The sequence below is a fragment of the Balaenoptera physalus genome (genome assembly GCF_965194825.1).
Source record: "Balaenoptera physalus genome assembly, chromosome: 7".
NCBI lineage: Eukaryota > Metazoa > Chordata > Mammalia > Artiodactyla > Balaenopteridae > Balaenoptera > Balaenoptera physalus.
The window spans coordinates 90284980-90303580 of NC_138886.1; the positions used below are offsets into that span (position 1 = coordinate 90284980).

Below are 18601 nucleotides of genomic sequence, written 5' to 3' on the forward strand. Positions count from 1 at the left end.
TATAAGAAATGAGGATGGTTTTGGGGACTGTGCTCTCAAACATTAAAGTCTGGCTAACTGTGGGTGGGAACATACATATTTTCCAGTGTAATTCTGAATATTTCTAGAATCTTACCTTGTGTAGTCATCTCCCCTTCAAGTGTGGATGTGACCTCTGACTTGCTTCTAATCAACACAATATTGCAAAGAGATGGCATATATATGATTATGGGTGCATGACTGCTACAAAGAAACTGTGAGATAATAAATGTGTGTTATTTTAGACCATTAAACTTGTAATAAATAACCAATAAAATAGATAAGCAGTGATATTCTTCAGAAATGCAACATTAGAGGGATACTTCTAAAATGAAAATAGAATCATGTCACTCCCTGGCTTAAAAATCTCTCAGTGGTCTCTCACTGGCTACAAATAAAACTCAAACACCTCAGCAAGGTATAAAAGACTCTCCTTAATCTGACCTCTAGTCCCCTGTCTGATCTCTTAATATGCGCCACCCGCCTCATCTCTTCTCTCTCTCCCTCCAAGCTCCAGCCATATACAACTAATTATCCATTTCCTTAATGATCTACCCTCCCCACCTGTGTGCTGCTCCCATTCCTAGAGCACTTCTCGGCCTGCCCCCCGCCCCCGCCCCCGCCCCTCATTTTCTCTAGAGAAGTCAGTATGGTGCAGCCTCTGTGGCTTCACCCTTTCCCAGGCCACTGCAGAACTCTGTGCACATTTCTGTGTAGCAGGTCTCTCACTGTGCATTCTGTCGCTTGTTTGCTGCCCTTCTTGCTAACTTACAAACCCTTCCTTTTTGAGGGGAGAAAATGAATTTTGTTTGTCTGAGTTTATTTTTCTGTAGTACTGGCAGAGAAGTGGCACTCAATAAACTTCTACTAAATAAATGAATGCCAATAAAACTATATTTACTGGTCATAATTTTTCAAGAAAAAAATGTTATATCCACAAAATAATTTTCATTAGTACAAAGTGTCAAACTGTGTTCATTAGTAAACCATGAATCTCTAAGATTCTCTAAATCTATTCAACATCTATGCAGTTCATTTCTCAACATCCCATTAAACCTGCCACACAACAGAAAACAAATCAATATCTGCTGTTTCATTATTAGATCTTTTCAAAGATTTTAAGGCCATAAAATTGACAATTTACATCAACCAAAACCAGAGAATATCACAAATAAATTTAAAATAATTCACATTCAGAAAAAAACATGAGTATTCAAGTCTTAGTTTATCCAAGCTTTAATTCAAAAAACTCTAAAGCCAATTTTGAATAGAAAAGAGAACAAATTAGTATTGTTTCATTTTCTACTTTTTAATAAAGTATTTATCCATATCCATATTTATTGAATTTTTAGCTTAGAGGAGAAAGAAATGTTACCTTGACTGCTAAAAGTACCAAAGAGTGAAAAAATTTAAACAAATCTTTAAAGATGTTCACACAGTTATCTAAATACCACTTCAACATAAAAAAATCAAATTTAATATTAAAATAATTAAAACAGCTTCCTTCATTTAGCAAACAAAAATATATTTTACTATCAAACCCCAAATTATAAATAAAATTTATTTTTAAAAACCTAATTCTGACACTTGAGTTTTTGTTATATGTAACAAAATAAAGGGGGAGAGGGACCCCAAATGACTAAACTAAAAAATAATTTGTGCTATAACTAATTTCTACACCAGAAACTTTTTAGCTATATACTAATTAAAGTACTAGAACAACATTTTTACTCTTCATAAAATTAAGAGCATAGATTATGCTTTAGTTTGGTGTTTTATTTCGTTCAAAAAGCAGATGTTTTATCTCCTGGGAAAGCATTAAAATGAAAAGCATGATTTTTAAACTATGTCATCTTCATAAACTAATATTCACAAAAACATGAGTATTTATTACACAAGGTAAAAATAACAAAATTATGGTAATCAGTAGAAGCAATCTGAGTACAGCAGTTACAAATATTTTAAGCACAGTTCTCTAGTACAACACACTACATTTCATCCTAGAGAAAGAATGTTGGCAAAGATCTCTACCACATGGAAACTGCTTTTAAAGCTGTTGGGCCCTGAAATTCTATTCAGCAGTTTGAAATCAATCCACAGCTTTTCTCATTCACCCTCCCACTTGGGGCTAATGCAAGCCATGACCATCTACTGAGGAAAACCACAAAAAACTTCAAAACAGCTACAACGGTAGGCTCTTTTTTCACATATTATTTTAAATATCATTTGTTAAAATGTGACATCTAACAATCTTAGTAAATGTAAAGGCCACCTTTCATTTTTTTATGTTTCAGTTACTTTGAACAATTATTTTTTAACAAGCACTTAAGTATATCATTGCATAACTTTAATGTCCATGAAGGCAAGAACAAGGTGCTGCAAAAGTCACAAAACCATGTTATTCTTAATTTTCAATCATTGATTTTTGACAAACTGGTATCTACAATGCAGCACCAGCAACTATGAGTGATTCTGTCTGAAGCTACTTATGAAAAAGTGTAAAATGTGCACCACCAGATAAAATCCAGCAGTGAGCCTAAAAGAATCTTTCCCATTTCATTCCCTCTAAATCTTTGATTAAAGTTCTATATTTTTTCTAGCCTGCAATACTATTTTTGCATTTTTCATAGTTTAAATTTTAAAAGAAATGCTATTAACTAAAAGAAATGATATCTATAAAAATTATAAAACTAAGAAAATTTAAATTATGGCTTTTCCCATATTCTGTACCACTTAAAAGTAAGTGTTAATGACTACTTTTCATAATGTTAAATTTAAAATTTAAATTTTGAAACTGTTCCTGGAACTTGTTTCTGCTCATACCAATACAATCAAGAGTGTGTATAAAGGAGCAAAGTTGAAATATGATATTTTTTAACTCACATGAGACAGGATCATGGGACTTCATTTTAACTGTTTATATTACAGGTATCCTAAGAAGACTTCAATTACAAACAAGTACCTTTGTTCAAGGCACCTAATTATTAAAAAACTGAAATTATCAACATTGCTTGGATATTTGATAGAAAAGGAACCAAAACCATTTTCTGAAACTATTTTTCAGAATGTGGCTGATACACAAAAACTTTTAGCATCTAATTAAAGATCACTAAGGGTTAAATACTTGTTCTCTGGTCCCTACTGCGTATACCCTGCCAAAAAGTCCTCTAAGCTTTTAAATATTGCTTCAATGGTCTACGTTTTTATTTCCAGGGAAAAAGGGAGTATTGTCCCACAGTCAGCAGGCCACTAGCTTATTAACTTCCAGTCACTTTCATTTTTGCTAAAATGAAGACTCTGCAATCTACACTTCTCCTGTTCCTGTTTGTGCCTCTGATAAAGCCAGCACCACCATCTCAGCAGGATTCACGCACTATCTATGATTATGGAACAGATAATTTTGAAGAAAGCTTATTTAGCCGAGATTATGAGGATAAATCCCTGGATGGAAAAAGTATTAAGGTATTTTATTTCTACTCTAAATTTAATTTCTAAAATAGTTGCCCATTTAAATGTATGTTTTTGTTTTTTCTGAATGTGTCTGATAAGGTAAGAGGAAAGGAAAAGCACATTAAATGCTTCAAAATAATTCAAAATAACTGTCCTAAGATGATATTTTTAAAGTATGCATGCTTCCGAAATTAATACATAGAATCCATGATAACCAAACAGTATCTATAGCAACCAAAACATAAGATTTAAGGAAAACTAAAATTTAAAACATAAAATTTAAAGAAAATTAAACTTTAAGATGATCTCTGACCAGTTGAGATTTATATGTTAAGTAATATTACATAATGTCCTATATATGCTTATTAAAATAAAATAGGAGAAATGTGTATTAGGAGAAATAAAAATGAATCACCAGCTTAAGGTTTATTGTTTTAGGAAGAAGTGGTTCAAGGAAATAAAGAGTACTGCTTATTTTGTATCTACAGCATTTCACAATAATTCACATATGTCAACTACACAGTATCAAAAAATGAAAACTACTTAATATAGCTTAATTTTTAATCGGTTTTAACAATTCAGACTCCATCACTTTACCAAGTAACTGTAACTGTCATTGTCTACAGGGATGACTTTCATACCACATCTTCATATTCTACTTGTACGGGAGCTAAGTAATTACTTGTGGTTTTACTGGCACACAGAAATGAACACTGGGAAAGGAAAAAGTTAATACAGCACATAAGTATCTGTTGCCTGCCTACCGTGTGTCTGTATGTGTGTCTCTCTCTCCCTCTCTCTCTCTCTCTCACACACACACACATACACACACACACACACAAATGGAAAATGAGTAATGCAGCCAAATATATAACAATGTTGATTGCTTCAAAAGTTCTCCACTATAAATAAGATGACAAAGATTTTAAGACTAAACGGTTATAACTGCTTCTTTCTTTTTTTTAGTACAGATGAGCAAATGTTAACACTACAATTTCTTTCAATGGAGTTCATTAATATGCTAGTATTATTATTATCACATATATATAATATAGGTATATATAGTTATAGCTTAGGGAGAAAAAAGGCCCACTATAACAACAAGTCGTTGGCTCACATGGCTGATTTGAATCTATCAATCAGTTTAAAGAATACTTTCAAAAATCTCCTGGTCCCTAAAAAGTAGTAAGTAAAAAGTTATCTGCTTCTTCTCTTTACATTGCTTTAGGAGTCTCTCTAGCTTAATATAAATGCAGGGACCAAGATATTTGCGAAGTGGAGTAGAATTCAACGACATTTAATAGACAAATGGAAAGGGGAGAGGCTGTTCAACCAGAACACTTATGGGAGAATGTTGTCTGTAATCCCTCAGTTTTACAGTCCAAATTGGTCTTTGTCACACCTGATAATAAATGTTTATTTTTTCAATAGGAAAAAGAAACTATGATAATAATACCCGATGAGAAAGGTTTTCAATTACAAAAAGATGAGAGTATAAAACCATTATCCCCCAAGAAAGAAAATGATGGTAAGTATGAATACTCTATCATCAAATTTTTTTAAAGGAGCTTTAAAAAATAGCTTATAATGGAACTTTATTCCTTATAGTAATCAAAAATTGCATCAGGATATAGTAGATCCAAACAGTGGAATTTTATCTCTAATGATAAAGTCAAACAGGTATATTGTGAGTTTTCATCATTTGCCATCCCACATTATGAGTGAGAAACGTGGAATAGGAACATTCAAGAACAAAGTTTAGTCTAAGTTTAGCCTCTACAAAGTGTGTGCTTCTGTCTATATAAAATCAGTTGAAGAAATACTTGTTAAACACCAGTTATTTTCAAATACTATGTAGCCTGAGTATAAAGTAAATAAAATATAATTCTTGCCTTTAAGAAACTCACAGAAGAGAGACATAGTTATATATATAAATAATTATAATGTACATTTCAATTAAAACAATAGAAAACTTATAAAATTACAAAGTCCTACTTATTAGTTTCTATTTGGTTTATTCTTGCTCTATCACAGAACATTACTTCACATGACAATATGAAAAAAAAAATCACACACTAATCTCTATATTGCTACAATAAAATTAAAATGGACAAAACCAGAAAATATATCTTAAGAAATTTGAGAAGAATCATAGTGAAAGTAGACTTGAAGAAATGGAAGGACATTCTTTGCTCTTGAATAGGATGATTTAATATCATAAAGATGTCAGTTCTCCCTAAATTTACAACAATGAACTTCTTTAAAATGCTGGTAAGGCTGATCCTCAAGTTCAGAAGGAAAATCAAACCTGCATGAAATCACCTATCAGAACATACTTTAAAGCCTGCATACTTAAAATAAGTGTAATACTGGTGCATGAATGAAAGTCCACAGACAGAAAGAAATACATGTAGAAATTTAGTAAATAATAAAGGTAACATCTTTAATCACTGAAGCAAAGATGATATTTTAAAAAACTGGGGCTGGGACAACTAAGTAGTCAACTGACAAGGGATACAATTAGATCCCTATCTTACACAGAAAAACTCCAAATAAATTAGGGTCTAAATGCAAAAAGTGAAACCATACAAATAGTAGAAGATAACCTGGGTGTGGGGTATCTCAAAATCCAGAGACGATAATATAGAAAAGATCAATAAATTTGACTCTATAAATGAAACATCTGCAAGGCAAAAACCATCATAAGCGAAGACAAAGGCAATTGAAAACTGAGAAAAATATTTGTAATATATATCACTGATAAAGAGTTAATATCTCTAATTTCTAAAGAACAAGTAAAAATCCAGGAAAAAGAAACTGATCAAAAATCCATTGGAAAAATGGGCAAAAGATATGAACAGACAATTCACAAAATGATATAAAAATGACCCTTAAACACATAAAAGGTGTTCAATCTCATATGTAAGTTTAAATTATGTTGAGATAAAATTTTTTAACCTATCTGACAAATATATTAATATATTCCATTGGCAAAAGTGTAGGGTATCAGACACTGACATACGTTGCTGGTGGTAATACAAATTGGTAGAATGGACAGGAATTTGGTAAAATCTAACGAAACCTAATATGCATTTACTGTGTGACACAGCAATTGACTTCTAGGAATTCACCTGAAAGATATACCTCCAAAATTAAGAAAACACATATGCAAAATCTCTGAAGCATTGCAAAATACTGGAAACAATCTAATTATCCATACATTGAAGAGTGGTTGAATAAAGTATGGTACGTCCACCCAGGGGAATACTGTGCAGTTGTAAAAGTGAAGGAGGATGATCTCTGTAACTAATATGGAGTGATTTTCAGAAGAGATTATGTGAAAAAAAAAATGCAATAGAGTATGTACAGTATGCTGTCTTTCACCTAAGAATGAAGGGGATGTAAGAGAATATACATACATCAGCCCACTTTGTGAAAAGAAATTCAAGAAGGGGAATTAAAAAACTGAGACTAGTTACCTATGGGTTACAGATGGGACTAGGGGTGGAAAGGAGGGGGAGATGGTAACTAGGGGTACTGGGGGAAGGTGTTAGAACTTCTTGGAGTATACACTTGTTGTGTAGATTTGATTTTAGAATGTTATATTCACATAAGCAAACAAACAAATACATTTATAAATAAAACCAACTAGGATAAGATAAAAAGAACCCAAATTGGCAAACAAACAGAAAAATAGAAACTTAATTGCATTTCAAATCAATAACATACCACACTACAGGGGGAAAAATCTAATCGAAGTAACCCTTAAACACAGTATTTTGACTGTATACTTTCAGGCTAAAGACAAAATAAAATAGGCAAATACTAAAATCCTAGTGGGTAGGTTTGTTTTCCATAGTATTATAGGTTAGCAATAATGAAACTACTTAATGTGTGTTCTGGGACTGAGTAAAGTAAATGCACAGTGGATCACGAGAGCCAGGTTTCTCATTGTCAGAGAAGGGTGTTACAAATATGGTAAGGGGTAAGGCTAGAATGAACACTGTGGAGATGGAGTGGAATGAAAGATATCAGGATCAACTCCTGGTTTGTATACAGAGATACAGAAATAGATATATACATGTTTGCCTCCCTGTATGAGTGTGTATGTGAAAATATGCATATGATGTGTTTATGGTTTCATATGAGCATATGACATATATACATGTATATATGTCTGCATGTGTGTACTTGTGTATTATTATGTCCATGTCTATATACATATACTCGTGTGTATGTATGTGTATTATATATGAAGAGAGCGCCAAATAAAAATACATATATTTCCCAGGCCTCTTTGCTGAAAAAGCCCAGAAGCAATGAGATCCCAGTAGCAATGAGCATATCCACACCCAAATGTTGGTTTCTGAATACCATTCTCCACTAAAGGGGACCAGTACTCCTGGAAATAATAGCTGATTTCAGGCCTGGGGCAAGGAAAGGACAAGATTGGTCTGGGACATCTTAGCATGCCAGAAAATAAGTAAGTTCTCAAAGAACAGTGGGGACAACTAATTTTTAAAATTAATCAAAATATAAAAAATACATAGGTATAAATGTGTAAAAGATGTACAAGAACTGCTCATTGAAATCCAGACAATATAAAGGGATCAATTGTTATTCATTAAAATAAAAAATGTTTGCTCTTCTTTTTTTTTTTTCTGGCCCCACCATGCGGCATGTGGGATCTTAGTTCCCCAACCAGGGATGGAACCTGTGCCCCCTGCAGTGGAAGCGTGGAGTCTTAATCACTGGACTGCTGGGGAAGGCCCCAAATGTCTGCTCTTCAAAAGACATTGATAAGGAAATAAAAAGACAAGCCACAGACTGAAGGAAAATATTTGCAAAACATAAATCTGACAAATGATTTATATCTACAGAATATACTTTTATAATTCAAAAATAATAATACAAAAACTTATTTAAAAAAACAGGCAAAAGATATGAATAGACACTTCACCACAAAAAAATATGTGGATGGCAAATAAGTATATAAAAAGATGCTCAGCACATTAGTCATTAGGAAAATGTAAATTAAAACACGCGATACCACAACAAACCTTACTTGAAAGGCTAAAATAAAAAAGTCCAACCATACATACCAAATGTTGACAAGAATGTGGAGCAATTGGAACTTTCACACACTGCTAATGAGAATGTAAAATGGCACAACCACTTTGTAAAACAGTTTAGGACATTCTTCAAAATGTAAAATACATACGTATAATAAGACCCAGCCATTCTACTCTTAGGTATTTATCCAAGAGAAATGAAAGCATTAAGTCCATACATAAATGTTCATGGCAGCCTTCTTTGATATAGCCAAAAACTTGAAACAACCCAAATGTCCGTAAGAGATGACAGTATAAATTGTGTTTATTGAGACAATGGAATAAATTGGAATGAACTCAGTAATAAATAGGAATGAATTACTGATACATACAAAAACAGATGAATCTCAAAATAATTATGCAGAGTGAAAGAAGCCAGACAAAAGAGTGTATACTGCATGATTCTTTTGATATAAAAGTTTCAAAAATGCAAACTAACATATAATGACAGAAAGGAGATTAGTGGTTGCTGGGAGGGAGAAATTACCAAAGGGCATGAGGAAACTTTTGGAGTGATGGATATGTTAATTATCTTGATTGTGGTGATGGTTTCATGGGCATGTACACATGTCCAAACTTATAAATTATACAAATTAAATATGTGCAACTTACTGTATATCATGGAACCATAAAAAGTCTGTGGGAGGATAAACAGAGCTTAAGAGTTCTCACTGACTAATCTGTGACAATGTGATTATCAAAATAAATAAGACAGTAACGTATTATGGGATACGTTACCCATGGAATGAGGAATTCATAAGTTCATACTGACAGAAATAAACAAATAAGAAGGGAATGTTCCACCTTATATCAGAATGCCAACTAACAAATGTAGAAGAAATGATGGAATTAGAAAATAATTGGCAATTATCCTAGTAATAAATGATTCAAGTAAGAATCTTCAACAGATGATAAAACTAGAGGGTGAAAGTTTGATGACAAACCTGATGTTTAGAATCTCAAAGTACTCCTCTAGAAGGTACAAATTACAAAGTGAAAACAGTAATTTTACAGAGTGAGAACCATGGCAGATACTAACTGAACCAAGTGACCGAAGACAGCATCATAAGGAATGAGACAGATACATGACACTGAGGATGTAACATTACTTCCATGGTATTCTTGCCAAAAAATGAGGAACCTCATATAAACCCTAATTGAAAGACATTCTGCAAAATAAATGCCCTGAAAATAAAAGTTTTAAAAAATTCAAAAATTTCCTAAATAGTAAAAGGTATGAAAAACAAAGACTAAGGAACTGTTGCAGGTTGAAGGAGATGAAAGATGCATGACAAGTAAATGCAATGAATGACGTAGGGTACAATAGGGACTCTAACAGTGCCCATGATGACTCCAATTTTTAAGTTAATAGTTTGCTTATTTAACTAAGTGGTTTCTAAACTCATTAGAAATGTGTTTGCACCACTCCAAGTGATAAATCAAGCTAATATTTACCTTAAGTCCTGCTTTATGATTTTTGATACTCCAATGAAGAAATGTAACTGTCAATCAATTCAGCAATTAAATGATCACTGCTAAAACAGATAGGAGAATAAAAGAGATTGTGGATTACAGAATTTAAAATAAAATTCTGGTGAGTTATCAGATACAATATAGATTACTAGCTATCATGGCCATAACGTCTTTCCTGTTATCACCCGTAATTCTGTAAAGGATCTTTTCAAATTGGTAATAACATTCATGATAGCAAGGATTTTAGCACTAGAGGTCAAATATTTTTAAACTACTGATTTTTATGATTTTGTTTCCCAATTTAGAAATGCCCACATGCCTGCTATGTGTTTGTTTAAGTGGCTCTGTATACTGTGAAGAAGTTGACATTGATGCTGTACCACCCTTGCCGAAGGAATCAGCCTATCTTTATGCACGATTCAACAAAATTAAAAAGTTGACTGCCAAAGATTTTGCAGACATACGTAAGTTAATTTTAAATAAGATATTAGTGTTAACTCGTGTTAGTATTTAACTCATATAAACACAAGTTTCTAGGTACCTGTGGCCTATCACATGTACGGTAGTGACTGTTGAGGTATTTTAAGTATCCACCACACTTCACAAAAATCCACTGGTTTACTGGTGAATCTCCTTTCCATTCAGATGTTCCCTGTGATCTTTCTTTACTGGTGACTTTGGAGTCTATGTTGACAGCCCATCTAACATATGGGCAACTATATCTTCTCAACCCCAATATTTCAAGATCCATTTGCCTCAGCCAGTCAGCAGTACAAATATAATCAGGATATTTCTCCAATGACAATGTTTTATTTTCTACCTTCACTATGAAAACATAGAAACTGCTTTTTCTTACTTTAACTCATGGTTCTTAAATCTGGCTGCATATTAAAGTATTTTTGATACCAGGTCCTAGTCCCCAGAGATTCTAATTTAGGTCTCTAAATTTAGAGGCCCAGGTGTTGTCATTAACCACAACCAAACTCTTCAGATGACTCTAATACGGAACTAATGCTGAGTACCATTTAACTCCTTCCCAGGTCATTAAAAATCTTGGACTTCTGGTGTCCAATCAAAGCTTACAACAGCTGCCAGGAGGGTGTTGCCATGAGCACACCAAAATCCCCTACTTCTGCAGTATGAAGTCCAAGTCTGGATCACTAATCCGTCATAAATTTTCTAGATTCCAATGCTGTCAAGGGCTTCTGAAGAAAGTCACACCAAGAAATGCACACTGGCCCCACTATACATTTACAAGATTAGCCATAACTGAATTCATGCTGTCACCAGTAGCTCCCAGCTGACTGAATACAGTTGTTCCTCTTTTGTGGATTCCATGTTTTCAAACTCACCTACTTGATAACATTTATTTGTAACCCCCAAAATCAATACTTCTGGCACTTTCATGGTCATTCGCAGACATATGCACAGTGGCAAAAAATCTGAGCCATCCAGGATAGGCTGAATGAGATGCTTGGCCTTTTGTTTCAGCTTTTATACTGTAAACAAGTATCCTGTTTACAGTCTACTTAGTGCCACATTTTTCACATTTTTGTGCTTTTTGCTGTTTAAAGTGCTCCCTAAGTATAGTGCTAAAATCCTGTCTAGTGTTCCTAACTGCAAGAAGGCTGTGATGTGCCTTACAGAGAAAACACATGTTAGGTAATCTTTAAGTGTGAGTTACAGTGCTGATGGCTGTGAGTTCAATGTTAATGTATCAACAATATATACCAAGCAAGATGCCTTTAAAAAGAAACACACATAACATTTTCTACTGACTGGCTGATGAAAATGTGTGATGAGAGGCTCTAACCCTGTATATTCCCTAGGAGCAATGGTTCCATATTCACTAATTCAGCATTTGCATTGACTTTATAGACATGACCACCTTGAATAGTGAGAAGGGACCATATTTTCTAATCATCCCAGACGGACAAAAGTGATGCACACATAAATACACATATTGAATTTCTCTATCTCTCAGTATGCATCACGGTAATAAATTAGGGAACATTTTTGCCTTTATTGTTGTCAAGCAATAAGGCACGGAGAGATTAAGATAAGATATCCACAGTCACAATACAACAGGCTGGCAAAAAATCCAGAAATATTTACATGATTTTATTCAATCAGATGTAATGCTTACTTTCCATAATTTGCAACAAAGAGTTTCTTTCAAACTACTTGAGCATACTGAGAATTCAAACAAAAAAGGATGGAAGGACTCTATTAACTTTAAGTTCCCTTCCAAACCTGAGATTTTAGAACTTCAGTGAGAAACACCATCAGTGTCAAGCACAGAGTAGATGCTCAGTGTTCAACAAAACTTACTGAGCTACTAATTGTAGACACTCTGCTAGGCACTAAAAATAAAAGACGTTTGAATGACTTGATAAACAAATGCTTTTCCTCAGTCCAGACAATTAAGAATTTAACTTCATATATTTTTAAAAATTTTCTTATTTTTTGTATATTTTTCCTTCAAGCTAACTTAAGGCGACTTGATTTTACGGGAAATTTGATTGAAGATATAGAAGATGGTACTTTTTCAAAACTTTCGCTGTTAGAAGAACTTACACTAGCTGAAAATCAACTACTGAAACTTCCAGTTCTCCCTCCCAAGCTTACTTTATTTAATGCAAAATACAACAAAATCAAGAGTAGAGGAATCAAAGCAAATGCTTTCAAAGTAAGTATTTTATAGTATGACTGAGCACAATATAAAAATATCAGTTATACAGCCAATAATAACATGATAAAAGAAAAAGAAACTATGGTCTAGAATTTTGTTTTAAAACTATTTTAATGTAATAAATGAAGATATTATTTACATGATAAATAGTGATACTACTAGGCTTATTCAGCCTAGCTTATGCGTTTACCTCACTTAAAATACCTTTATCTTGTTTCATGGGACTACCTGGTGTCACATCTTCTTCCCTTGTTCACACAGCAATATTTATTTATACAGACAAGGTTTGCACCCTCATGGCACCAACAGTCTGCAAAACCACAAAATGGGAGTGTTCCTGTGTTTCTTTTTTCCTTACAATATTAGTAATTTACAAACACCAGAAAAAATCATGTTCTAAAGTAAACACTGAATTTTATTTTTAATACTTAAAAGTATTAGACCATAGAATTCTGTAGGTAGACATTCTTTTGAATTCTGTGATGGCACCTAATACAAAATTCTGTATGTAGTAAAAATTACATGTATTTCTTAATTTAGTAAATCAAGAAAATAAATGCACATGAAAAGGGCAAGGTGATTTACTCTGATTTAGATAGCCAGGTTGTCTCAAAATGCAGAGTCTACAGGGAAGCAACCTCAGCCCAGGACTTCCATAGCTCTGGAGTACTCATTCCCAGTCCTGGAAGAAACCCCAGATAAAAGGATGAGACAATCACGCTGCTGTTGGCAACAGAAGACCTCGTTAAAAAGGAAGGTTTGTAGCTCCTTATGACAACTCCTAGCAGTTCCTCAGAAGTTAAGGGACTCTTAGGGGACTTTTAAAAACTGGACTCACTTTAAAAACAAAAAAATGCTTGTAATTTGAAGATATGCAATTTGAGCAGGTAAACCTTTGAATAACTGGCATGTTAAAGACCTACAGGAGTAGGGACTTCACTGGTGGCGCAGTGGTTAAGAATCCATCTGCCAATGCAGGGGACACGGGTTCGAGCCCTGGTCCGGGAAGATCCCACATGCTGTGGAGCAACGAAGCCCATGTGCCACAACTACTGAGCCTGCACTCTAGAGCCCGTGAGCCACAACTGCTGAAGCCCGTGCATCTAGAGCCCGTGCTCCAGAAGAAAAGCCACCACAATGAGAAGCCCGCACACCGCAACAAAGAGTAGCCCCCGCTTGCTGCAACTAGAGGAAGACCACGTGCAGCAACAAAGACCCAATGCAGCCAAAAATAAATAAATAAATAAATAAATTTATAAAACAAAACAAAACAAACAAAAAAGACCTACAGGAGCTAATCAACATTTCACAAAAGGAATGTTTGAATATTTTGGATTTTACACGTGGATTACAGAAGGGATTCATAACAAGTTGGCATGAAAATGATAAACTCAGATATTTTCTAGTTTTGCTTAATGCCCTAGGCTGCCAAAGCCACTGGTAAAATCAGGATACTCTAATCCATGTTAAAGAGGCCCACTGGGGAAGACAGGAGCTTGGTGCCCATATGGTGAATTGTAGGATGCTTAAGAAAGGATTAAAATAACAGCAAATTAATTCTAAAAAAAAAAAAAAAAAAATTACCAAATTCTGTCACAGGATGCATATCAAAGGTAAGGTAAAAGATTATTGTCAGGGGAAACTACATCTTGAAATCATATTATAAAATTATACACAATAATGGATTACTGATCATGAAGAGTAATCCAACGTAGAGTCCTTGGGGCATAAAAAAGTCATACTTAGCTACGTATTTAATAAACTGCTTTGGGAGACATCTTACTAACAAGCATACACATCTCTTAGGAATATTCATTTTACTACAAATTGGTGGAGCTGAAATGGAAAGTTCTGAAGGTTCAAGAGAGGTTATGGCAGTACCAGGATGCAAATACCATCCTGCATAAGAATTAATCTTATTACCTGCTCCCAAGAGAAATTTAAAGGGCCCCAGAAATTGGCATGAGGGCTGAGGCTGAATATGATGGTATTCAGAAGTGAGATGAGTGGACAGAAATGTGGGGATGCATCAGGGCTCTACTGCCCTTCGTAAAGGACCAAATATACTACTTGTAAAACCAAAAACACCAAACAACAACAACAACAACAAAACAAACAAAAAAATCCCAACAAACCTAAAACTACCATACCAATGATTAATAGTATTGATATGTGTCTATATCTATACCTATGTATTTATACATATGTATATGTGTGTATATAGCTTGAATCATGTGAAGAAATGCAATGAGCTCAATAACACTTAAGCAAAAGCACCTTTTCCTTACAGAAATTGCATAACCTCTCCTTCCTCTACTTGGACCACAATGCCCTGGAATCTGTGCCTCTTAATTTACCAGAAAGTCTGCGTGTAATTCATCTTCAGGTATGATTGCTCCTTTCACATTATCTGACTTTAATTCAAATTATTATGGGTCAATCTTACGATTCATTAGGAAGATCACTTATTTACATGTAAATTTTGCCCATCAAAAGTATTAATATTTAGCCAAATGCTCTCTCCTGCCCAGAAGCCCTAGTTCTACCCAGAGTACAACCAAAGGACCAGTAACAAGAGGTGTGAGGTCTGCTCTTTTAGTAGGATTTGTCTCCAGGTGTGCACTTGGCATCTCCTAGTTAACCTGACATGTGGATTTGAAGTTAGGGGACACTAAGACCTCTGGTTTATGTTTCTTTCTCCAAATAGCAGTAAACACTTGCTTTTGGAGACTTCCCAGCTGACCTTATTGTCCAACATCAACTTAGGGTAATAGAAAAGTGAAAAGGGAATAAAAATAAACTAAAAGTGGTATTTTACCATCATAAGAATTCCCATTTGTTCTTTTTATTTCTTTAAAGTATATTTAAGGAAACAGTACCCATTTTGAGTTGACACTCTAGAATAGGATACTTTATCCAGCTATTATAATCTTATTTATACTCAGAAATTTCTGTTATATGGGTTTTGCTCTTAGAAATAGCCAGTAGTCTGTTCTTCCAAAGTAATACTGTAGACTTTAAAAAGGGAGGCTCAGATTGCTCAGCAAGGGTTTTTATTACCATGAAGATATATGCACAGTATGTACAATATTTTAAAAATCACTTTTTAGATAAAATATTCTGTGAGATCTCATTACACAACATACAAAAGAATGATTTCGGGTTTCTAAACAATTTTTCCCTTTTATTTTCTAGTTTAACAACATAACTTCAATTACAGATGATACATTCTGCAAGGCTAATGACACCAGTTATATTCGGGACCGCATTGAAGAGATACGCTTGGAGGGCAATCCCATCATCCTGGGAAAACATCCTAACAGTTTTATCTGCTTAAAAAGATTGCCTGTAGGCTCATACATTTAACCACTCTCAATGCAGCACATAAGCTAAAGTATACACATACTTATAATCTGTCTCAACAATGTCTAAAGGAGCTTAAGTATTTAATATTAATTTTGTATCCTACTATGAAGGAACTTATGTTTTAAGCAAAGATGTTCAAAAAACCTTACATATAACAACAAGCAAAAAGTAAGAGTGAATCTCTAAGTTCAAAACAAAGTAATGTGAAAATATTTGAACAGCATTACAAAATCCCTGCAGTTTATACTAGAGTACCATTTAAAAGGTATGTTTTTATATAAATACCCACATTTAAGACGTATTATGAAGTGAAAGGATAAGTCCAAGAAACTTTCAACTGTTTGTCTTTCCTGGCTTCTACTGGATCCCTAAAGCATTTAAGGCATATGTTCCAAAAACTCTGAAAAGCTAAATATTTCCAGGGATCTCTCACTTTTCTTTTATCATTCATACATTATTCATTATTAAGCAGGAACTCTGTTTTCTTTCTATTAAGGCAGCTACTATATTTTTACTTAGCCTCAGAAATAGGAATATAGTCTCATACCTAGGCAAAACTTTCCAAATAAAGCATAATTTTACTCTCTGATAAAGAGCTAATATAGTAATGTTCAGTTATTCTGCTTTGTGATCACACAATTAAAGGCTTTAGTAAAATACAAAATTTTCTTTAATCTAAATATTAACATTCTAAGTCCACCATAAAACATTTTAGGAAGCCAAGCACATCAAAATCAGTATGCTTATAAAAAAACCTGAAAGTCCATCCTGTTTCTCAGAACATAGCCATAAAATTCTCCACTGTAAAGGCTTTCAATTATGATATATACTGCAAAATATTTTCTTTTTATACTATAGGAATGAGAATCTCATCAATAAATTTATCCAAATGTAAGACATGAAAACAAAGTGAATTCTGTGGTGTTACTACTACACACCACCTTCCCACCCACCCATACACATCCATGTTCTTGAGAACAGACCACACATTCACAAGAAAGCATCTCAGCAACATTTTCTAGAGACCCATGATTAACTGGTATGTTTAAAGATGAGAATTCATCTTCAATCTAATAGTGATGATAAAGTTCCTAAAATTACTTTCCTCTTGCGCAAACCCCACTCAAAAGTCTTAGTTTCCACAATGCTTTGGGGTTGCATATAAAATGATCAGTGCTTTAGAAACAAGAGTCTGAATGTGTATATAAAAATTGCCGACATTGTTTCCAACATAAATTATGCACTAGAATCAAGTTGGTCTCTGTATACTATTCCCAGAACAAACACTATTGGTGGTTTTCCATTTGCTTCTGTTTTTTCCGTACCTAGAATGACCTCCTAGTTTTCAATTTTCCCATTTGTCAAGGTTGACCCCAAGATGAAATTTTTTCACTAAAACACCTGTGATCTCTTAATGCCACAATAATTACTGCTACAACACTAACGCGTTCACTGATTTTATTTTGGTAACTGGTAACAATAACTATTATACTGCTTTCTCATTTTGTGTGCGAGCCTCATTTCTCTGTGACTGAAAGCTCACTGAGCGCATTGAACACATCCAATATCCCCTTTATACATTCAAAGTGCTAGCATAATAGTGAGCACATCTAAATTGAATATATAGTAAATAGTGCAAAATAAAATCCATTTAAACAGAAGGGCTCTGTTTTATTTGGAAAAATAGAATATTTAAACTATCACAATCTTGAATAAATCAATAGAAATAAATTGTAACTTTATCTGGAAAAACAAACTTAATAAAGGATTGCTGAGTGGTGGAACCAACACTGGGGAAAGGGGTCAGTAAAGACTTCCTTCCCATTTCCAGATGTCAGAATAATAATGTATTCCTATGTTCTTTATATTACTAAACTTAAAGGGGAAAAGCACCATAAAATAACTCTCAAATTTTAGAGAATTTAAAAGCCAGTGGTTTATATAAAATAGCAATTAGGAAAGAGCACTGGTTTAAAAGTCTGAATTATGGAATTATCTTAAAAAATAGTTTTGAGACTTCTAGATAAGAAGATGTGAACCTAGGTACCCGACAACCTTATATACACCCTTAAGTCACAAATAAAATAATGAAGTAAAATAATGCTGATCCCCATTATCTTAAATAGATATTGCTTCATTCTTGACACTGATAATGAAACAGGATTAAAATTAAAAATATTTTACCCCTACAAACATTCCTGAAAGAAACTAAACAAGATATGCATAAATGGGAAGACATCTTGTGTTCATGAATGGAAGACTGAATAGTTAATATGTCAGTGCTACCCAAAACAACTTCAAAATGATAGGAACAGAGTAAAGGGACAAAGCAGGTGATTAAATAGTTAATCCCACTAGGGGACTGTAAGTAAAGGAAAAGTATGGGAGACCCCTGTAAGTTAATGATCGCTCAAGAAAGCAGGTTTGCTTAACCACAAAACCAAGCATGCCTGCTTAGCAACAAAACCATGCAACAGAAACATGAGACATG

General features: G+C 33.8%; 2 protein-coding genes across 5 annotated transcripts in view; one reads left to right on the forward strand and one right to left on the reverse strand.

Annotated features, from left to right (window-relative positions):
• Positions 1-18601, reverse strand: part of CENPP (centromere protein P) — a 236977-nt gene that overhangs the window by 135453 nt on the left and 82923 nt on the right. The gene's annotated exons all lie outside the window — the stretch shown is intronic.
• On the forward strand, positions 2015-17771 carry OGN (osteoglycin). The gene is given in 10 exon segments (XM_082469834.1): positions 2015-2153; positions 2156-2208; positions 3232-3268; positions 3271-3296; positions 3298-3480; positions 4900-4996; positions 10358-10516; positions 12539-12741; positions 15035-15130; positions 15940-17771. Coding segments are annotated over 10 exon segments (1149 nt in total). The 5' UTR covers positions 2015-2029; the 3' UTR covers positions 16111-17771.